At 43.3% G+C, this 22,090-nt stretch overlaps 2 protein-coding genes across 2 annotated transcripts; one reads left to right on the top strand and one right to left on the bottom strand.

The window, feature by feature from the left end:
- The first annotated feature begins 346 nt into the window (after nucleotides 1-346).
- On the top strand, nucleotides 347-8,821 carry dennd11 (DENN domain containing 11). The gene is made up of 9 exons (XM_012862909.3): nucleotides 347-1,035; nucleotides 1,983-2,082; nucleotides 2,175-2,333; nucleotides 4,652-4,805; nucleotides 4,909-5,047; nucleotides 5,140-5,271; nucleotides 5,361-5,511; nucleotides 7,542-7,610; nucleotides 7,724-8,821. Exons 1-9 carry the CDS (start codon nucleotides 645-647, stop codon nucleotides 7,917-7,919), a joined length of 1,491 nt encoding a protein of 496 aa, XP_012718363.2. The 5' UTR covers nucleotides 347-644; the 3' UTR covers nucleotides 7,920-8,821.
- Nucleotides 8,822-12,275: 3,454 nt separating this feature from the next.
- Nucleotides 12,276-21,884, bottom strand: agk (acylglycerol kinase). Its single transcript, XM_036126792.1, has 14 exons — nucleotides 21,600-21,884; nucleotides 21,456-21,495; nucleotides 21,294-21,373; nucleotides 19,675-19,750; nucleotides 19,458-19,583; nucleotides 19,286-19,380; nucleotides 17,597-17,666; nucleotides 16,473-16,552; nucleotides 16,338-16,395; nucleotides 14,961-15,108; nucleotides 14,778-14,875; nucleotides 14,625-14,695; nucleotides 14,442-14,526; nucleotides 12,276-12,683 (listed from the first exon to the last, which is right to left on the bottom strand). The coding sequence occupies exons 1-14, from the start codon at nucleotides 21,707-21,709 to the stop codon at nucleotides 12,549-12,551; spliced, it is 1,272 nt and encodes a 423-aa protein (XP_035982685.1). The 5' UTR covers nucleotides 21,710-21,884; the 3' UTR covers nucleotides 12,276-12,548.
- Between the last annotated feature and the right edge of the window lie 206 nt (nucleotides 21,885-22,090).

Genomic DNA, 22,090 nt, shown 5'->3' with positions numbered 1-22,090 from the left:
ATATATATATATATATATATATATATATATATATATATATATATATATATATTCAGTTACTCCATTACTTCGTGAAACAGTTTAATGACACAGACGGGTGTTTTAAAACCTTTATTTCTGTTAATTGTGATGATTTTCTGCTCACAGATCATGAAAATACAACATATCACATCAGACCGATAAAATATAAGTTTTAGTACAGAAATGTGGGCTTAGAGACAAGCATGTTTAAGGTAAAGGTTGTTATTTAAAAAAAATAATAATCTAATTCTAAAGAAATCTGTTTCAAAAAAAATAAAAATAACATTAATAATAAACATTTATATTATGAAAACCAAAATAACTTTTAAAATGTTCAACACTGAACTGCAATAACGTCCAGATCTCTGTGTGCAGCTAAATAAACACAAATTAGGTCATGCTATGAAATAGTAATGGAGACACGTGGGCGGAAGTCGGCTACGTCATCACAACAGTGAAATCACCCCGTCCGTGGATGTGACACGCTTACAAATCCACGGAAAAAACAGCCCCGACATCATGATCCGCGTCCAGCCGCGCGTCTGAGCCGCTCCACGCAGCCGCACCGCCGGAGCCTCCCGCCGCTTCGCTGCCCTCACCGAGTCCCCGGAGGCCGCGGCACCATGGTGGAGCAGTCCGACCGAGCCCCGCTGCTGGACTGGGAGGAGACCCCACCGCCCTACCCGAGCCCAGCGGCCCAGCCGCCGCCCGAGCCGCAGCGGGACCACGGCGCCGCCGCGGCGGAGAAAAGTTCGCAGCCGACGAGCGCCGCGCCCGGTGCAGGGCGCAGCGGCGGCGGCGGCGGCGTCCCGACCGCCGTCACCTACAGCCCCACACGGAACCGGACAGCTGTGGTTGTCAGCAGGGACAAGCCCCCCGGCTGCGGCTTCGATCGGCCGGAGCTCTTCGGTCCGGCCCGCGGTCTTCCGTTCCCCGGCATCACGGCGAGGGAGCAGCGGGAGGAGAGGGACCAGATCGTGGCTGTGTTTGTGGTGACGTTTGGCTCCAGATCAGGTGAGTCAGGTGAGATCCACCTGGTTAAAGATGGTCCTCGCGTGAAATGTTTTCATCTCTGGCCTTTAATCCATCGTTCACAGGACTTTATGTGTTAAAAAAAGAACACGCTGGTTTATTTTTTATTTGACATGTCTGGAGAACCTGCAGACCTCACCTGACCCTCCGCTCGTTCAGATCCAGCAAAGCAGCGTCGCTTCAAAACAAATATCCTGCTTTTATAACGCCTGCTATAGAAAATTAGTTTAGATTTTTAAACTAAAGAGCTATTTATTTAGATACATTTTTCTTCAACAGGGTATTCAGTTACTATAATTATAATTAAAAAAATAACATGATTACACCCTATTCACAGAAAATAAAACTTATTAAAAAGGAATATTGCTTACATTATTAGTGCCATAATTTGTGGAAATGTTACGGATGAATAGACCTGGAAAAACTGCATTGTTTTAAATTAGTGTAACATTTTTAAACATGATTCTTTAGAGCTTTTGGCCAAAGTTATTAAGGGCCTGAAGAGCCACAGGTTGCAGAGCCCCGCACATCCAGACTTTATCTGTAAAACCATTTAGTTGACACCAAAAAGCTGATTTTACCGTATATTTTTCCTCTGGTGCACTTTTTAAAAACATGTTTTGTTAAATCCTGCAGTGGAAATCTACACGTGGTGTTTTCTGCCGGTTAACGTTGATTGTTTTGTTTATTAAAGCTTCCAACCAGAGGCGATTCAGACCCAACTGTGTAAAATCTATTTTGATGTAAAGTTTTAAAACAAACCGACTGCAGTAATCTAAGAGCAGAGACGCCGTCAGGTTAATGTTTACTGGAGGTCAGGCTCTTAGTCAGCGTTTCTCTGGAGCGGCTGAACTCTTGAACCTGAGGAACATCCAGCCGTGGAGGAAGGAGGGGAAGTGACTGCGTGTCCGTCTGTGTGTGAACGGCAGGGAACATGGTGGAGTGGTGCATGCCTCACGACGTCAACCTGGACGGAGTGGAGTTCAAGTCCATGGCCAGCGGCTCCCATCGCATCAGCAGCGACTTCATGTAGGTCCTGATCCGTGTGTCCCCCGCGTCCGGCACAACGCCGTCCGTGTCTCTGTCTGTCCCCGCTGATCCCTTCTGCTTCTGATATTCAGATATTTTCGTAAGGGAAGCTACTTCGGGCTGGCCTGCTTCGCCAACATGCCTGTGGAGAGCGAGCTGGAGCGCGGAGCGAGGATGAAGTCTGTGGGCATTCTGTCTCCGTCCTACACGCTGCTCTACCGCTACATGCACTTCCTGGAGAACCAAGTCAGGTGAGCCATGCTGCAGCCGTGTCTGTCTGCCTTCCTGATTTATTCCTCACCAAACTCTTTACAAAGGCTTTCCTTCTATTCGTGCTTCTTTGTGTAAAGAGTTCTCATCCATTAAACATGAAGCCAGCGCCTCCGTCACAGGAAGCCATTGACGTGCCGTTTCCCCCTTGGAGTCCAAACACAAAGCATGAAGAAACCTTGACAGCCTCTTTTCTCCTCCTTTCTATGACTCTGCTCCTCTTCTGTGGACCGTTCACAGTTGACTCTCTCGCTATGGATAAATATAAAAGAAGCGCCACAGGGATCCATCTTCCTGACCTTCAGTGGTTGTTTAGTTTAAAGACACCTGAATAGTGCTTTAAATCACTTTTGCAACTGTGAAAAGTTTCTAGCTTTTTATTTCTCTCATGCAGCATAACTGACGGCTCAGAGGGAAATAAGTTCAGTTATAAATGCGCTGGACTTTGGACTCAGACGGAGACGTTAACAGGCCCATTAAACCAGATACATGGGATACTGGCATAAAAAACAAAGAGAGGCAAAAAAAGATTCAAATGCACCTGGAAAACAATAACTGAGAAAGAAGCAAAATCAAAAAAGAGGAGACAGAAAAAGATACGCTGCCTTGCAAAAGTATTCACGCCCCGAAGCTTTTCCCATCCTGTCAGGTTAGAACTACAAACTTCAGTGGATTTGATCATAATTTTATGTTGCAGATAAACGTATGTAAGCATGTGAAACGGATACATGGTTTTCAAGCTTTTTTTTGCAAATGACTCCTGGTATTTATTTGCATTCAGCCACCTTGAGTTTTTGTAGAATCAACCTTTGCAGCGAGTTATTCTGGGAAATGTCTAGAGACGGACATTTTTACCGCGAAACGACAGTCAGGCTGGTATCGCCTCTTATTCTTCATGAGGTTTAGGGTGACTTGGGGCCAAATACAAATATTCAGATCAGGTTATTTATGCCAATTCACGACAAATGTCATCTTAAGACACTTTACAAAGTCAATCCACCAGACAGAGTGGTCCAAAGTTTTCAATCTAAGGAAACCCAGCAGGTTGCATCGAGTGGGACAGATGCATTTGTGCTCCAAACATTTTAGTTTTTGTAAAAAAAAAAAAAGAATAAGTAATCCGTGTCTGATCTTGCTTCAGTTTACCATTCATGCATTACTTTCTGTTGGTTCTTAACAAAAACAACTAAAATACAAACAATGAATACATAGAAGTTTATGGTTATGTGAAAAAATGAGAACCAGTTCAGGGAGAATCATTACTTAACGATCAGAATGGGACATGAAATTATCATAAATAGATGCTAATAAGCTTTGAAAAGATAAGTTATGAAATGTGGGAGACAAAACAACTCAGTTGATGCACATTTAGAGAAAGAGGATGAAGGGAACTATAAGAAGCTAACCAAAGACCATAAAACAACAGAGATGTAAATGTCTTCCATGTGCAACATTTAACAGAAATGGCAGCTAGCTACAGCAACAAATAAAAACTATAATGAGAATGAATTATCATGCAACTTTAGCTTAAATCAGGAAGAATCAAACTCAGAAATACTGTCAAGATGTGCAAACTACTTTAAATAGTGCAAATATAACCAGCAGACAGAAACTGAATTAAAGTGCCGTCTCGTTAACGTCTTTTATTCATTTATGGTTCTCAGGAGCAGCTCCTGTTGCGTGTCTGCACACTTTCTCTTTTCCTGCACAAACTCCTTATTTTTAAAGGGGCCGTGATAACAAATTTCCTTTTACTGAGGTTTGGGGTGTAATATGGTCTGTTGTGCACTGATGAATGAATGTCCAAATGGAAGGAACTGCTCAGGCGAGGTCAGCTTTGTCTCTTTCGGGCCGTCTTAATATTCTCCAATCAGAGCGCAGCATCAAGCGATGCAGCCAATCAGAGTGAAGTCAACTTCTGTATATCATTAACACAAACCTTTTACTGAGGAGGGACATCTGGCCTGACGAAAACAACAAGATGCTATTTTTTTTTTATATGCAGCAATATCAACTACATGAAATGGTTTATGATGTGACGTCATGGCCCCTTTAAATATCTTACAGCAAATACAGATTGAGTAAATAATAATTTTGCATGCCAGATCTGTTTTTTTTTTTTTTTTTTTAGCTAAGCTTGAGCTAAGCTGTGAGCAGGATGTTCTGCTGATGAGAAGACATTAAGAGCTGATTAGAAATGTAGAAAAAAGAAAAACAACCTGTCATTCTGGTTAATTATACCGATCTGGATGAAGTCGGACCCGATGCCGTTGTTGATTACGTGACGTTTGCCTTCTAGGCACCAGCTGCAGTGTCCGGGCCAGTATTCACCTCTGGAGGCCTTTTACGAGGACAAGAAGGCGGTTCTGCACCCAACAGGAAACGGTTTGGTGACGTCGCTGCCGACCTGGACTCTTGCCTCCATAAACCGCTGCATGCACCCAGAGATGAAGGTCTGAGAACCCCCAAACGCTCTCATGTTCCCACAGAAGCTCCGTTAGACGTAGAAGACGTTAAGAAACAATAAATAAAATGCTCCCCCCCCCCCTCCTGCAGATCACCCACCCAGCAGGCTGCATGTCCCAGTTCATGCAGTTTTTCGGGGAGCAGATCATGGTGCTGTGGAAGTTCGTCCTGCTGAGGAAGCGCCTCCTCATCTTCTCTCCTCCACCCATAGGCGTGGTCTGCTACAGGGGTGAGCAGCCGTCTGTGGTCAGAAAGTAAAACTCTTCAGCTGTTTCTGATGCACTGAGATGTTCATCTGAGTGTTTTCTTCTGCTCTCTCAGTGTATTGCTGTTGCTGCCTGGCTAATGTTTCTATCCCTGGAATCGGGGTTTCTGTGCCCGAATTGCGGCCGTTCTTCTACGTCAACATTGCTGACATCAGTGTCCTGGAAACGGAGCTTTCTTATGTCGCTTGTGAGTGGGTTTTTTTTTGCACGGCACATACCTTTTTGGAAGAATGTGCTCAGAGCTCCATGAAATAAGATTATCCTGTTGCTTTTAAGGCACCACAGAGAAGATCTTTGAGGACAAGAAGGAGCTGTATGACGTCTACATCGACAACCAGAACGTGAAGACGCACAGAAGCCGCCTGCAGCCGCTGCTCAGACTGAATGCAGCAGACAAGGAGAAGTACAGGAAACTGAGTGAACAGAGGTACGCTGCATTCCCAGTTAAATATTCAGTTCTTTATCCAGATATCGTCACATATATCAATATCTTATAATTTTTCAAAATGTATTTGTTTAAAGAAAACTACTTAATTACAGCTACGACCAGAAATGAACCTTCATTGACTTCATCTTCCACCCTTAGTCTGAAATGGCTTCAGTGAGGAGCTTCTGGTCTGAGGAAGGTTTGCTCCACTCCTCACCTCCATCTGTGAGATCTTTGAGGGGTTTCCTGCAAGTTCAGCCCGTTTCACGTCATCCCGCAGCATCTCGGTCAGATCTGGGCTTTGACTAGGCCCTGGACTTACCATTTATCCTTTCTCAGCCAGGCCTTGGTGGATTTATCTAAATGTTTTTGGGTCGTCGTCGTGTTGCAGGGCCCAGTTCTCCCTCAGCTTTCATAGTTTTTCAGATGGTTTCATATTTCCCTCTGATACACAGAAGAATTCATGGTTTATTCGCTGATGGTGAGCTGGTCAGCTCCTGCAGCGGCGGAGCTTCCCCACACCATGACACCTCCACCTCCATGCTCCACCGTTTGTTAGAGGTTCTTCTCCTGGATTGCTGTACTTTGGTTTTCCCCAAACATGTCTGGTGTCAAAATATTTCAGTTTTACACTCATCTGTCCACAGAACATTGTTCCAGTAGTCCTGGTCTTTGTCTACGTTCTCTCTGGTCTGACCTTCATGTCTTTCATGGAGACCAAAGGTCTTTTCTTCTCATGCCTCCCACTGAAGTTAAAGTTAACTTGTTCCGTCTCTTCATGACTGAACAGACATGAACTTATACACCAACCGTAGGAAGGACCTGCTGCAGGTCCCTTCATGACATTTTAGGGACTTCTCTTGGGATTTTGCCGTATGCTTTCAGGGTGAACCTTCTCGGATATCCAGACCTTGATGGACTGTAGACTATTATTCCCTGAGGTGGAACGGCGGTGTTCAGATTCTTTAGAGGCCTTCTTAAAACCCTCACCAGCTCCAGGAGCTGCTTCCATCTTCTTCCTGAAGGCCTCATAAAGATCTTTGGACCTGACCGTGATGTCCGCCATACCTTCATGTGTCAGGAGCACCAGACTAAATGTCTGAGCTTTAAAACGCGGCAATGCTCCTTCATTGCGTAGTAATCATGTCCTCCTCATGTTCAGTTATAAATCCTCATGTACCTGATGAGATACACCTGTGTGAGGGTTCAGGACTTGTGAATAAATGTGTGGTTGAGCTAATGTGTTCTTCACCAGAAATCACAGTTTTATGCATTTTACAGGAAGTTCTTCAGTTCTTATAATACCCAGTTTTTTTTCATTGCTTCAGTTGATATTAAAGGGGACATGTCATGCTTTTTAAAGCCTTCCTTTTCACATTTAAATCATTCAGTTGTGGTCTATTTAAAGCAGAACCACTGAGATAAACTTGTTTTGGTGCCGTCTCTTTAAATCTAAAAGAGGCACTTCACACCCGACCCCTCCACACCCCGTTCGGCCATCTTTGTAGTCTCCTGGAGGACGATGTGATGAACTGTAAAGGTTTAATACACCCAACAACCAAACCTTGTCCACTTGTGCTTTGGTCATCCTTCAACTTGGACTAGAAAATCACAGCGAAAAATAAAAACGGGGATTTGCAAAATTAGTTAGCTGGAAGCTCATGAACTTGTTTAGTAGCTCTGCAACAAATACTGTAACGTAATTATTTCAAAAAACGATAAAGAAAACTGAACGGCTTGAAAAACTAAAAAAGACCCAAACATGTAAAGAGATCTACGCAGCTCCTGCACAGGTTATATTAAACTTTTCTGCACTATAGAGACTCTATGCACACAGCAAAATATTTTAAAAGGGGAAATATAATGAAAAATCCACTTTAGCTTTTAAATAATATCTCTGTATGGAAACATGTTGGCAGACGTGGATGAATGGTTGTTTTTTTTTTGCTTCACCTTTAAATCATCATCTGCTGTTTCTTAGATTTTGTCGCTATAAAAGTGTTTTTATGCATTTTTTTGTCTGTTTTCAGACAAATGCTGCTGTACTCTCAGGAGGTGGACGAAGACTGCACGGCAAACGAAGAGGATCTCTTCATCTTGTGAGTCCTTGATAAGAACTTTTATCAGATGATGATCCTCTCTCTGTGTTAAACGTGGAGGACACATGGTGGCTATTTTTAATCTGGTCCTCACTGAGACATTTGTCCCCCAGGTTCTTCATGGAGCTGAACAACCGGATCTTTCAGACGCTGTGTGAGGTGGCAGGCAGCGCTGATCCCACCATCACCGCCGACCACATGAGGGCCATGGGGCTGGATCCTCAGGGGGACCGCTCCTTCCTGGAGGACCTGCTGGAGGTGTACGGCATCGACGTCACGCTCGTCATAGACAACCTCTGCTGCTCCTGAGCCTGGAAACCAGGAGGGGGGGGGGGGGCAGTGGCCCAGCTGGGTCTGCAGGACTCCCACACACCGACACACTGGAAACTCTGCCTCCATCAGGGGGTTTTAATCCGCCTGCTGCTCACCTCTGGACGTCCCGTCCCACGGAGACTGCGGGGGTTTAAACCCTGAGGAGCACCTGGTGCACAGACGCTTGTAGCAACTGTAGTTGGACCCAGACTTGGATTCTGGCTGACGGGGGTCTGAGGTTCAACGCCGGCTGAGAAGCAGCCTTCCCATCAGGATGGTGGTCCCACCTTGCTCTTGTTGTCGCCGCCTTCGCCGTCCTGCAGCTCGGGTGTCCCCCGCAGCTTTGCCTGAAGAAGGGAATAAAAAAAGTTCTCCCACTGGAAATAAAATGTGTCCTTCACGGAAAATTAAACAGACTCCAACTCGTTCAAAGTGCTGTGACCCTGACCTTCTTCTGGTAAATCTACTTCTAGATATGGTAAAAGCTTCTTTTCTTTCCAGGAAGGAAGCGATTTGAGAATTAAAACGCATTTTTTTCCTGTTGCTGTCCCGTCTGTAAGAGCGAGGTGGGACACGAATGATAACTGGAAGAGGCGATGACTGTGAAGCTGCAGATTTGGTTAGAAGGTTACACACAGTCACCGAGGGCATGAATATTATTTATTCTGGGCTTTTAAGGACACATTTGAACTGATGTTATATGCAGGACACGATTTTCATTATTTTTCAGTAACAATTTGGAGCACAGGTTTTTGAAATTGTTGTGAATTTTTCTAATTTCCAAAGTGACATGAATACATGCAGGCTCACAGATAAGCACCCACATTTGAATAAAAGTTCCTTAACCGGTTGCACCTCCTCCACGTTTTATATACACAAGGTTCTGGTTCTGGTTCTGGCGTCGGTGCGGTTAGATATTTAGAGTTAGAGTCCCTGCTCAGAACAAGAGTTCATAAACACTGCTTGGCTTTCAGAGTAGTCCCCAGATTTCCTCACAAGGTGGAGGTCTTCACTCTAAACAAGTTTTCCAGAAGAAAAAAACTAAAATTCTGATGAGCTTTACCCAAATGTGTCCAGGTTTCAACCATTGAGCTGTTAATTTGAGAAGAAGATGAGGAATTTAGAGACCTCCTTTGGTTTTGTATCCATTGCAACTGCTGGCAGCAAAGTCCCCCCCCCCCCCCGACAGCATGATGCTGCCACCACCATGCCTGACAGCTGGTACAGCGTTCCTGCGTTTGAAAACCAGAAGGCATGTTGTGTATCTGCATGGACAGCTGCAGATCTCAGTCAAGCTTTCAGACGTGCATTTATTTATTTTTTGTTGAGCAGGATCTTCTTTTTGGGTCGACAACTTCTCAGTCCAGCGTGATGCCAGAAGCATCTTGGTGGCTCCATAATGTCTACCATAATAATAGCAAGGGTGTATGCTTACTTTTGACCCTGCATGAGTAACTTTGAACCTAAGAGAGAAAATTCACAATAAATTCAAATTCAGTGTCTTTAACAGCCCCAGGTGAACCGTATGTAAACTTCTGGCCCTGTGTATAAGTAGGAGAAAACTGTTAATAAATACTTTAAGCTTTATGCACTTTCACCATCGGCTATGTCTGCTCACGTTTCTCAGGCATTCTGGGAAACGTAGTTTTGTTTGTGAAAGCTTAACACTTGTTATATTCATGGGAGGATTTCAGTGAATCTGCACCATAGCTAGAATGTTGCACTCTGTTGAACACTGGATTATTTCCTCACACACACAGTCATGCTTAAATGTAACCTTTTATATGCTAGGTTTATGATTTACAGGCTTATTTTTTTTTTTTGCTGTTTTTGGGCCAATCCAGAAACTTCAGGGGGGGTCTTCGGTAATGTTGCTAATTTCTGTGGTAATTTGTTCCATGTTGGAACACAGAAGGCTCAACATCTGCTTTATGAAAATCTACACCAGTGGGAACAAACTTATTTTTTAGGAATGTCCTCTGAAATCCTTTTGGTATTTAAAATATACTGTTTTTGAATCAGTGATTTTTACCGTATTTCCTTTAAAACCTGTGTTTGGACTTTGGTTAAAAAAGGAAATGGAGCAGGTGTTGAAAAAAAAAAGCAGCAGTTATGCTTTATTTCATATTTGGGGCCTTAAATTGTTTTTTTTTTATATATATATATTCACAGAAAAGTGTTAGTATTTTTTTTTTTTTTGTTTTGCAGAAAGTCTGACACCATTGTGGCTTTGCACTACCCATCAGCTGATACGTCTTTGCTCTACAGATTTAATGTAAAAGGGAATGTAGTCACACCACTGTACAAAACGCCTTCCTGTGTGGACTTGCTCACAGATGGGGACAGATTATCCGTCCCGTCTCTCATGCCACTGAATGTCTAAAGACAGCAAAGGTATTGCAGCTACGCCACAGCAACCAAGCAGAGCAGCGGCTTTTTTATTTCTTGACTGGATTGTAAATCAGGAGTTTTCACCAAGTAGCAGTGAAGTCTTTGCCTCCACCGATGTGAAACACTGTAAGAGACGTCACTTATAGACACAAAGCCCAACCGCATGATTACCTGTCAGTTCACTGTAAAACTAAATGCTTCAGTGTTATTAAAGCCCACGATTCTCCCTCTGAACGGGTTTCCTGATTTCTTTACACAAACGTAAAGCACAGCATGTATCAGAAATCCTGATAAAGGTGAAAATGTCTTATTTCAGCACCATAACCCAACCCTGGAAATAGTGCTGCTCTCCAACAGCAAACTTTGGAGACAGTCTTTCATCTTAACACTTCATAACATTTCGTATTAAACCTTTATTTCTACAGGTAGTCTCATTTAGACGGACCTGTGAACACAAATGTAAAAACTCACACAGAACACATTTACAAGACTTACGAAAATAAAGTGTCACAACACAGCCTCGGATTCTTCAAAGGGAATATTATTGTTAGCTTCAAAACATGGACTTTCATTATTACTTTCATTTATTACAGCAAGATATTTTTAGGAGGATGCGAGCTCAATAAAGGAACCTTCTGAGGACATAAATAAAGGTCCAATTCAGTACTAGGTGAGATTGGATATCTGGTCAAAAACAAGCACATAACAGTAAATGATGGTGTCATCAGCATACAGATGGACAAAAGCCTGCGTTGGCCTATAATATATAGGCCACCCTATATCATTTAAATAAACAATGTAGGCCCAAACACTGACCCTTAAGGTACACCATTAATAATATTTAAGAGGACTGAAGGGGATCGATACTTATTGATTTGACAGATGATTAACCCAGAATTGAGCAGATGTCACATAGTTTCTGGTACAAAATGCCACGATCAACAGCTTCAACGGCCTTAGAACGGTCAATGGAAAGGGCAGCACAACAGTTCTTGGCATCTAAGGTTCTCAACCAGCTTCTTTTTAGGATTTTCAACCGATTGCTCTGACTGATAAACACAAAGATTGGTGAAAGAAAATTAAAGATCCCTTTCTCAGAGCGGAACCTGGCCTCCGTGTTTAATCCATCGCTCAGGGAGCAGCGACACAAAGATCACCGGCGCCGACATGGTGGCAACCAGAGGGCATGTTGGTGCTTCAGGGCCTGGTTGTCTTTGTGCAGACAGGTTCCAGGAGGACTGCAGCTCCTTAAAGCAGGACTTGAAGCTGTTTCGACTCTGCGTCCAATGGGTTTTCTTCCAGGGTTCCCCCCCCAGACCTGCTGACAGCTACCCTGTCCCTCGTGGAGAAAATTATCCCCACAGCATGATGCTGCCGCTACACCAGCATCATTACATCCAGTTCTGTGATAGAAAGGCGTCCTGCTCACCTACATCCGTCCAAAACCTCTTTTCTACAGAACAAAACCAATCCGACTACTTCAAACACGGACGAGTCGTGGCATTAAAAAGCCATTTACCATATTATTATTATTATTATTATTATTATTATTATCTAAAGCTGCAAACTCTGAGATCATTAATGAAATGATTTTCAGCCAAATCATTAAAATATCTTTGAGCATCACTTCGTGTTTTCCTAAAGAGACGAATAAACGGAGGCCTGCGGCGCAGCCACCAGCCTAATCCTGCACCATCTGTCAGATGAGAGCCGGCCGTGCCAAGCAGGGAGCCGCTTCTCCTCATCCAGCCTCCTGGAACGCGTTCCTCCTTTTCTCTCCATTTATGTTCAGCCCAACTCGCCGCCTTCGCTTTTCAGAGCCTCACTCTGCTTCAACAAAACCTTTTATTTTTCCAAAAGGCTTGAAAGAGCTTTACCTGTGCTGGTCTCCAGTGTTTTTTATTTTTTTTGATCAGATAATAGCTGAAAGCATTCATGAATTTAACACGCAGACACAGCTCCTCACATGGAAATGGACAGAAGAGCTTTTTATTTTTACACCCGTTTGTAAATTTTAAGCCATGAATTTAGGTTAAAGACACACTAGAGTCTTGGTCCTATAACATGCAACATGTTTTATGTAATCTATGCGAGTTAAAATAGATCCAAATGGTGACATAGTGAAGGAAACCTGAAATAATATCATTAAAAAAGGTCGTGAAAAACTGAAAATGACTCCTAGTGTTTCTGTGGAAGTCGGTCCTTTTGATTCTTCCTCCCGGGGTTGTTTAGTCGTCACTGATGCTGTGAGAGGAGCTGCTCTCTTCGCTCCGCGCTGATGAAGAAGAGCAGTTTCCTTGGCAACAGCCGTACCTCTACGGGCATCGCCTCGTACTCCTCGTTGTCGATATTATAGAAGCCGGCGCTGCCCTGCAGGAGCGACGCACAGAGTTAAAGCAGCTGAATCTTACAAAGCAGATAAAAAAATAAAGAAATAATAAAACATGTGGCAGGTGTGCCATCAGCCCAGCTTTTTATTCTGCATACAAACGAGTGTCAGAGCGGACAGGACAACAGATTATAAAGTATGTGGATGACTGACGACCTCGTCCAGAGGTGGGCGGAGTCTCATCAACCAAACGCTGATAAGACCAAAGACAAGATCAGCGGTTTTAGCACCAAGTCACATTAAAGGCCATTCACACTCTTTATTCTTACAAATATCTAACAAATTGAACTTTGAAGGCAGCTGCGAAGCCGTGTCCAGAAAGGCTCAGCAGCACCTATTCTGTTTTCAGGAAACTTTACTATTCTAATATAGACCGAAGCACAATGAAGCGCTTAAACTTTAATCAAATCTGTTTTATTATTTTCTTTGGTGAACAAACCAGTGTGAAGGAGAGAAATTCCCTCCAGTTAACGAGCCGTTCAGACTGATTGAAGAGCAGACTCAGCAGACAGTCCGTTCTGCTTTAAACAGCAACGCCCTCCACCTTCACAGACTGCTTCAGCTCCTTCCCTCTGGATGGAGAGACTAAAGCCGGGCGTACGCTGTAGGATATTTTCAGTCGTTGTATTCAGATGCAGCTCAAACTGTACGATGAAACCTCAGGGTTTAACAGTTCTCAGCTCATATATCTGTTCTGTACGGCCCGACGCTCTGATGTGATCTGACTGTTCACACTGTACGTCTAAAACGTCAGACTCAGCCCCGCAGAGAGATGGCGCTACTCTGACTCGTCTATCTGGAAGCCAAACGTAAACAGTAGAAGAAGGAAAAGATGGCAGGGTTGATGCTCTCTGTTAAATATGAGGCTCACTAGAACGAAACGCGCTGCCTTGGTAATTCTACGAGTTGCTCCTCTGTTTTTGTTTGAGAAGACGAAGAAGAAGAACTCCCTTGTCTGCACATGCTCAGTGCGCGAGGTTGGGGTAAAATCGGCTCGTAGCTCTGCTTCACCAGCAGGAGGCGCTCACCATCTCCTCAGGCGGGCCGACTGAATTTCAGACATGTTTGATTTTCATCCGATTCCTGATGGGGAGGAGGTGGTGAGAGGCTAATCGCCCCTCGGCTTTAACGACCGCCCATTACTAAGGGGTGGTCCTGTTTCTGTTGAATTTGCATGTTATCTAAGCCATTATAGGCCTTTGTTAGGCAGTAGTATAAAGCTTGTTACTCCACATTACTCCAGACTTTTTGAATTGAGAAAGCTTCCTGGAGAGGAAGCGAAACGTCTTCAACTACGGAAAACAAGTCCAGTTGCTTTGTTTTTTACTTTTTTAGGAATAGTCGGCCCTCGTTACCGCCTGGATGCTACACAACGCATGATCAAGATGAAACTTGGCCCAATCCAAAAAAATTCTCGCACAACTAAAGAATCGGCCAAAAAGGGCAAAAAAATAATAATCATATTGTGTATTCCCCGCTTTAGTCCCAGAATGCAGGACCAGGCATTTTACAGACAGCTTTGCTCCAACTGCTGTTAGTGAAATGACAAAGACTCTCAATAAACTCTTTATTTAAATAGCTTATAAAGCCTCGCCCTCCTCTTCTGTGTCCTTTGATCGGATCTGAGGCGTCTTGAGCACTTTGAGCATCGCTATACCTTCTGCTCATGTCATGTTTAGTGGTTAGGTGACGTTTGGTCATGCTCTGTGATGGACCAGCGACTTTAAAACAACGCTCACCTCTGGCAGCTTCAGCTGGCAGGCCCCGGCTTCCAGTTTTATAGAGTTCTCAGTGAAAGCTGTTGGATCTTTCGCTTTTTTATTCCTGTAAGAAACAACATTTGCAGTAAAACACGTCGACGTTGAAAGAATCTGTGACGCTTTGCATCTTTTCTCGGAGGCCGAGGAAAAACACACACTGACCCGACGGCGATGAAGTCGCCCACGCTGACGTTTTCTGGCTCAGCACAGATCATCAGAGAGTCGTTCACCCGCTATAATGTACACATAAAAACATCAAGTCATTTTAATAAGAGAGGGAAAGCTTTAAAAAGACAAAATCAGTGCAGTACTAACCCGCTCCACTGGGTTTTTGTTGTGGGTTTGAATATAGAGCTCTGGTGTGGACAGATGTTGCTCCTCCCACTTCTCTGGCTCTTCTGTCTTTGGAGGCTCTGAGCAAATCCAGACCCAACACACAAAAATCCATCAATTCTCTCTGTCAGCGAGCTGAAATGCTGTGATTTAAACTCCATCTACCTTCAGCCGGGGGGTTCCAGTAGTTCTTGAGTCTGCGGATGATGCGGCTGAGCAGATTGGGCCTGGGAGGCTTCTGAGGGGACAGATCGGGGGGGCGAAGTCTGGGAGCCAAGACAGAAACCGAGACGTCCTGGACCAGAGGCCACTCCTGTAAACCGTGCACAACAGTAATAAAATAAAACCACACTTCAATGGATCTTAGTACGACTTGATGTGACCGGACAACACAAACAGGTGAATTACTGTGAAGAGATGCATGGGTCTATGAATTAAAATGGGAAACTTTGTCTTCAGGCCCCCTGATTGTGAAACTGAAATAAAGTCCGTAGCAACAAACTGCCTTCAGAATCAGTAAGGAGAGTCCTCATGCTTTAGTTTAACCTGGGTCTCACTGCAGGGGTTCTGGTTCTGGCCTCAGAGGTTCTTTAAAGAACATGAGGGAACAACCAGCATCATGGAGACCAAGGAACCCGGCAGACCAGACAGGTCAGGGAGAAAATCACCGATTCATCCAGAAAGAAATCCTCCTGATAAGAATTTCCATTTATTCATGATTTACAATAAATGTTTAAAAAAAAAAAGTATCCAAGCTGGGTCATTATCATTTTCTCCACTGCTTCCACCAGAGAACCATTAAGTGCCAAAACAATTGAATATATGATACAACGCAGCTACTTTTAACAGTTTAGTGACACAAATCTCACGTCTTTTTGTCGCAGGTGTCTTGAAGAAGTCTATTTTAAATTTGTTATGTTTCCTTATAGAATAGAAATACATTTATGGTCCTAAAATGGAGAAATCCAGGCAAAAACCCGTAAACAGAAGACACCAGACTTACACACTAGGTTAAATAAAATGAATAAGAAGCTAAATTTAAAAAGTTACGCATTAAAACAAGAGAGACAGAACTTACCAGAAAGGGAAATACAGCACAATTATTATTAGATAATACAGCGTATTTAGGTAAAAATGTGATGTTTAAGTTAAAAAAAAAAAAAGATTTACATGACGTAAAAAAGTGTGCAAATGGACCTCAGCATCTGAGAGTAAATTATTCATGATCGGATCAGAACCTTTGGAGCAATCAGCATGATGTAAACACTGTTGGCAGCAGCAGAGGTTAGAATGGCCTAGTCAAAGCCCAGACTTGGAACCTATCCAGAATCTGGGGCAAGAGTTGAAAATAGTGTTATTTTGTTTTGATCCATCACATAAAATCCCCATAATGTCCATTAGAGTTTGTGCAACATGACAACATGGGAAAAAGTTCATAAGGGTGTGAATACTTTGCCAAGGCTCTGTCTATACAGGCGAAACAAAGAAAAGCGCAGTGAAACCTGGTTAGAGAGGTTTTTCTCCAACAACAGTGGGACTTACCCTCAGGGTGTGGAACCAATGAGCTGCGTTAGTCTTCAGTGGTCCAAGGTACCAATATCTGCCAGAGAAAGTCTTTCAGTTAACGACTCTTTGGTTACTAAGACTCAGAATCTGTCACCATCTGGAGGATTTTACTTGCTGATCTTTGCTGCCACGTCTCTGAAAGCGCCCCAGCGCAGCCCGATCACAGCAAAGACTGGCTGTTCCTTCTCTCCCTGCAAACAAAACACAAACAGCCAAGTAAAAATCTGCATGTGAGCCATGAGAGAATGGTCACTAGTGATGGGTCGATGAGGCGTCATGAAACGTTTCGACACATTGCCACTCTGTGCCGATACTGTGTCACTGAATACTGACACCTGCTGGACCTTAAAAATCCCTACAGGCAACCTGGTTGACAGAGTTAACTGACACTGATTTGATGACCAAGTATACACAATACAATTTAAATCATTGTATGTTGCATTGTATTATTTTATATTTTCATTTGAATTAAACATATATTTGATTTTTTTTAGATACAGTCAATAAATAATGTGAAGGAGGATGCTTGTGGACTGGCTTTTTTATTTTTTTTTTTACAAATGGTTGATCGGGCGCTGTGTTTAGTTACCTGACTGATATCATCTGTTCTGAAATCGGAAATGCTGAGTATGACAAAGTGAGGAAGAACTACTTAGAGTAGCAACTTTCTACTCAGTGTAGATCAGCCGTTTTTTTCTGAAACGACGCTCAGAACAAAGACGCACAGCGCAACCCGCCCAACCAAAAAGGCGTTGCAGAACCCATCCATCAGTGGTGCGCTCCGATCAGCACCTGGCGCTCACAGAGCGAGACTGTGGTACAACACCATCACACCAGAGTTGCAAAATAGTTAAAAATTAACCATTATTAACCGTTATTTTGTTTACAGTTCAGCTTGGATTTTCTTTACTGCGCAGCATAGCTCTGCTGTGCGCGCTGCTGTGCGCGAATGCACACGCGTGCAGCTTAGAAGGAACAGAAACAGTTTGGCGCGTCAGTCAGTTCGAAACAGTTCCTGTATTGGTCACGTGACTTTTCCGTAGCAATACACACATCGACACGGGTTTCGCTCTATGAGACCGACACATGCGCCGACGCATCGGTGTTGCCGGACCCATCACTAGTGGTCACTGTGCTGCAGAAAAGAGGCAATTATCTTTAATGAGCGTCCAGCTGGCTGTTTTTAGGGTTAGCAGGAAGTTAACTGGAAAAATGTGTAAGAAAGAGTTTCTCACTTTGATTTGAAGCACATCCACAGGTACGGTCTCTCCATTCAGGATGGACAGCGTCGCTGCTGTAATGTCTCTGAAAGATTCACAGGGGGCACAAATTTGGAAAATGTGTATAAAAAAAAACGCTCTACAGTTAAAACCGGAAATAAATGAATATCTGATTTCAGGAACAAAACCGCAAGCAAACACTTTTATTTAAACACTTTTATCTAATCAATAAGGAAATTCTATTTAAAGAAACATTTGATTCATATAAAAATCACTTCACTACAGGCAGTAAACCTTTTTAATTCCCTTTATTAACGTCTTCAGGCTGGTTCACACGGCAGGAGTTTTCTCCCAGTCTTCCCCCTCAGAAGCGCTGATTATCGCTGTGTCTCTTAAGATAATCACTATTTTCTCGGTGGAACGTCGGGACCGCTCCGACCTGAAATCAGGGATAATCATGTTGGATTGTCTTGGCCAGATATCCCAGCATGCATGGCGTCTCCTGAAGACAAACGAGCTGGCAGCCTGTTGAATGTGGCGTGTAGCCAATCAGAAAGCGAGGTGAGGGAACCACGTCCCATTTAACCAACGCCTTTTCTTTTTGTTATGCTTTTTATCCGTAAACTATCATCACGATTCTGCCTCGTCGTCCAGGATTCACAAGATTTTCCGTCTGACATCTGAACGATCTTAAGCGAAATCTGTTCGTGAGTTGAGCTTTTCGCCTGACCAGACACAAACAAAACTAACAAGCCTGTTTAATCTAGGATTTTTTTTTATCGTTACGTGTGCCGTCTCCCAAGGCTTTAAAAATCAGCCGACTAATTTAAAATCCTGCCATGTGAGCCAGGCTTTAAGAAACGTTAATAACAACAGGCCTCCTACTTCCCTGAAGGTGTAATAAGTACGTGACAGACGCCGATTTCTCTCAGCCACTCTTCAAAATAGGAAGAAGAAGAGAACATACTCATAAAGTTGAATCGATCCTTGTGAGTTAAGAGATAATAAAACAGCTCATCTACCTCGGTCCTTATGTAGAACCAGAGCAGTAACTGAAAACAGCTGAACAGACAGGACAGGAGGGAAACCCGGGTTTAAACCCTTCTGAGACTTTGACTGGAACTCGGTGCTTTGTTCAAATGAGACTAAGATTACAAATGCGTTGGTCTGCTGTGGAACCTCACGCCCACTGCTGGGTATGGTGGAGTAGGGCTGGACGATAATTCAATAACAATATATATATATATATATATCGATGATAGAAAAAAAAAAGGGTCAATAAAAAGTTCAATAGAATAACAGTTTTCCTTCCTTTTGCATTCTAGCCCTGTAAGTTAATACTACAGTCATTACATCCTCCCAGCCAATCACAACGCAGACCCAGGAACTAAGCTCCGCCCCCTTACAGACAGAAACGTTACATCCTGTTGCACATCAGCAGCTACCGGTGGGGGTTGTTTTGAAAACTTTTATAGTTTCCTGACATCTTTCTTCTCCATTAAATGAATGTACAGAAATTAAAGGGTTGGGTTTTCTAATTTTTATTTTTTTTAATTCAGGAGATTATGCTGCAGCATGGCTACCAATGAGAATTAGCTAAATATGGACTGCATTTAATATATAAGACATAAGACGTAAATCAAAGGTAAATTGTCACAAGGTTGCCTTCGCAGTGTCTGGAGGAATGACAGTGGGGCTACTTACTTGACCTTGTCGTCACGGAGGAAATGAAGCGATGGACTCAGGGAATTATGGGAACCCAGAGGAATGAATCCAATTGGCGTTCTACTGAAGGCCTCCTGGTGTCAGACGAATCCTTTCAGTTTCAGTTTTTCAGTCAGCAACAGCAGATTTCTTACTACTTTGTTAAACCTACTTGGTCCGGCCTGCGCAGTAAACCCGTGATGACCTCCTGCAGCGTGCCGTCCCCTCCAGCAACGATCAACATGTCCGTCTGCTCCATCAGCTCCATCAGCTTTTTAGCCTGCCCTTCATAGTCCGTCTGTGGAGGAGTGACGAACACGCGGAGAGGGTTACACACGTCTGGTGACACCGACGATTGGCCGGACAGTAACCGAAGCTGTGAATGATACCTTCACCACGGTAATTTCCACGCCGGCCAGGTGTAAAATAGGAGCCGCGTTCTTTTCAAACAGGTTGTTGGCTTTCCTGGAGAAATGTAAAAATGGGGATGTTTTTAAATACATACATGGATGTGAGTCCAGCTTTGATTTATTTCTCTTCACGTACCAGGGTTGCTATCAGTGGCGGCTGGTGATAAATAATTAGGTGCATTAGAGGTCGGGCATTGTAGCACAACACTAAACTCAAGAAGACCTAATGTTATTGGATTTTCTGGGGTTTCCCAGCCTGCACTGAAACTTTCCTGCTGGTGCTCCTGATTTTTGTAAGAACGAGAGTGATGGACGTTTATCCATCGAAGTGGTGAGTGGAGGACCAAGTAGGAGCATTTTCAGGGTGGGGGAAGAGTAGACGGACGAATTAGTGAACAGGCTTAGCTTACCTAGTCTAACATACTAAAATAATGTGTGCATAGGGACCTAAAACAGGCCTTAATTAATTAGTTAAACCCTAAATTGCAGACAAATGCTAAACCTTTGATCTTGTGTGTTAAAACTCTATGGTGAAGCATTCATGGGTGCGATTACTTTCATCTATGTAATCTCCGCGCTTGAACTGGACCACTTCACCCCGTTTTCATTTTCAATAAGTCTGGGAGGTCAGTTATTGTTTGATTTTCCTACCACACCTATCCATTTTTTTATTATTTTTTTGTATTTTTCTACCAGGATTATTGAGATGAATCTGGACAAACTCTACTTGAACACAAGTCGCTTGCCTGCTGCTGGATTTTTACGTTTGGTTTAACTTTCATTATCTATTTTTTCCCCCTCCAGCTAAAGCCTCATGAAATTATTATTTTGTAAATAAATGACTGGAGTTTCTGTCACTGCGCTATTCTCTCCGCTGTTGTCATTGTTGACTGACTTCCACTGTCATCTATATGTTTGAGTGATAATCACTGCTGCGCATTTAGGCTACCAGGTGCGACACTGATCAACAGGTGTGATGAAATAATCTGATTGGATAAAGAATGCCACAAAAAAACGCCAATTGCCCAGAATCTTTAAGTAATAATGAGAGACCAGCATGAAGTCGCCTGGAAGTCAAAAGTTTCAGATGATGCATACACGCTTATTTGTTTAGATTCCTATACATTAAAAAAAAGAATTTAGATGTACACACAAAAAAATATTTCACCTCAAATAAACCCAGAATGGGAATGCTGAGAAGTGAAATGTTAGACATTTATGAGAGAACAGATGTGATACTTACTCTTATTTCATAATTTATGTTTACTTTTTTCTACAATTGGGATGAGGGCGCCCCCTGCCGCCCCATTTGACAAACAGCTACTGGTTCAGACAGACAGACAATTTTGATTTAAAACTGTCAAACATTTCCTGGAGTATGCAAATATGGGAAAACAAAATACAGTTTGGAGAATTTTTTTTTTTTTTAGATCCATTAATTTATCCCTCCATCCTATTTTCTCCCGTTCTTCAAATCCCACAACAAAGCCTGTCCACTGTGGAAATGTCTGCTTTAAAGTCGTAGAAGTTCTGCAATGCCACTCTAATAATGGTCTAAAATGACTGCAAAGAAACGGGAGTAAAACGATCAGACTTACCCGTTATGAGCTGCAGGGTTCAGAATCACAGTGGCTTTCTTCAGCCGCTCCTGAGGCGCTATCTGCTGGCGTCCGAACTCCTGGCAGAGCAACAATGGTTTAGGAACATGTGTCTGATGGGGTTTGTAGTTTTTAAACATCCCACAAACGTTATGAACTTACTCTGGCCAGCTGACAGGCCTCTCTGCGCACCACGCTGTCACTAGTAAAAAAAAAAAAAAAAACACACAAGATGCAACTTTTAACGCGTTTTAAAAAATAAACCCCTGAACTCCAGCGCAACCCGCCAGCAGCATGAGGACCCACCAGTGTTTGCCGTACAGCCAGTAGCCTCCGTAGGACAGGACGCACGCAGCTAACGTGGATTTCTTCCAGTGGTTCCTCAGAGTCCGAAACACTTTAACCACCCGAGCCATGGCGGCCTGTCACGCTCCAGGACCCCCGCTGTCAGCGAGGCGCTACGCGGGATTGATTTAAAGGCATCACCGGCTGTTTTAACACAGCGGTCACAACATACTCACCGCTGCATGGACATGACGGTGTAACGCCCAAAGAGGACGGACCAAACCAAAGACCAAAGCGGAACTAATGTTGGTCAAACTCGTATTCGGTTATTCTAGCATATTGTTGGTAATTTATGAAATATTATTCCTGGAGATTAATAAATAACACACATTCCTATAAAATACCACTTTGAACAATTTCCTGACGTTATTTTTCCAAGGCTGCAGCATTATAATTCCCCATCAGCAGAACGCCCCAGGATGGCTGCCAAAGGGTGAGGACCCCGCCTGAAA

The sequence above is a fragment of the Fundulus heteroclitus genome, chromosome 2 (genome assembly GCF_011125445.2).
Source record: "Fundulus heteroclitus isolate FHET01 chromosome 2, MU-UCD_Fhet_4.1, whole genome shotgun sequence".
In the NCBI taxonomy this organism is placed as follows: domain Eukaryota; kingdom Metazoa; phylum Chordata; class Actinopteri; order Cyprinodontiformes; family Fundulidae; genus Fundulus; species Fundulus heteroclitus.
The sequence above is the reverse complement of the archived record's forward strand: the minus strand, read 5'-3'. Positions and strand labels throughout refer to the sequence as shown.

What these genes read in the sequence shown, in the direction of transcription:
- dennd11 (XM_012862909.3), top strand. Translation starts at nt 645, where the DNA reads ATGGTGGAGCAGTCCGACCGAGCCCCGCTGCTGGACTGGGAGGAGACC. An exon ending in CGCATCAGCAGCGACTTCAT is followed by an intron (nt 2,083 to 2,174) that starts GTAGGTCCTGAT and finishes TCTGATATTCAG; the next exon opens with ATATTTTCGTAAGGGAAGCT. An exon ending in AGGCGTGGTCTGCTACAGGG is followed by an intron (nt 5,048 to 5,139) that starts GTGAGCAGCCGT and finishes CTGCTCTCTCAG; the next exon opens with TGTATTGCTGTTGCTGCCTG.
- agk (XM_036126792.1), bottom strand. Translation starts at nt 21,709, where the DNA reads ATGGCTCGGGTGGTTAAAGTGTTTCGGACTCTGAGGAACCACTGGAAG. An exon ending in TGGAAATTACCGTGGTGAAG is followed by an intron (nt 19,584 to 19,674) that starts GTATCATTCACA and finishes ACTCCTCCACAG; the next exon opens with ACGGACTATGAAGGGCAGGC. An exon ending in CTGGAACCCCCCGGCTGAAG is followed by an intron (nt 14,876 to 14,960) that starts GTAGATGGAGTT and finishes GGATTTGCTCAG; the next exon opens with AGCCTCCAAAGACAGAAGAG.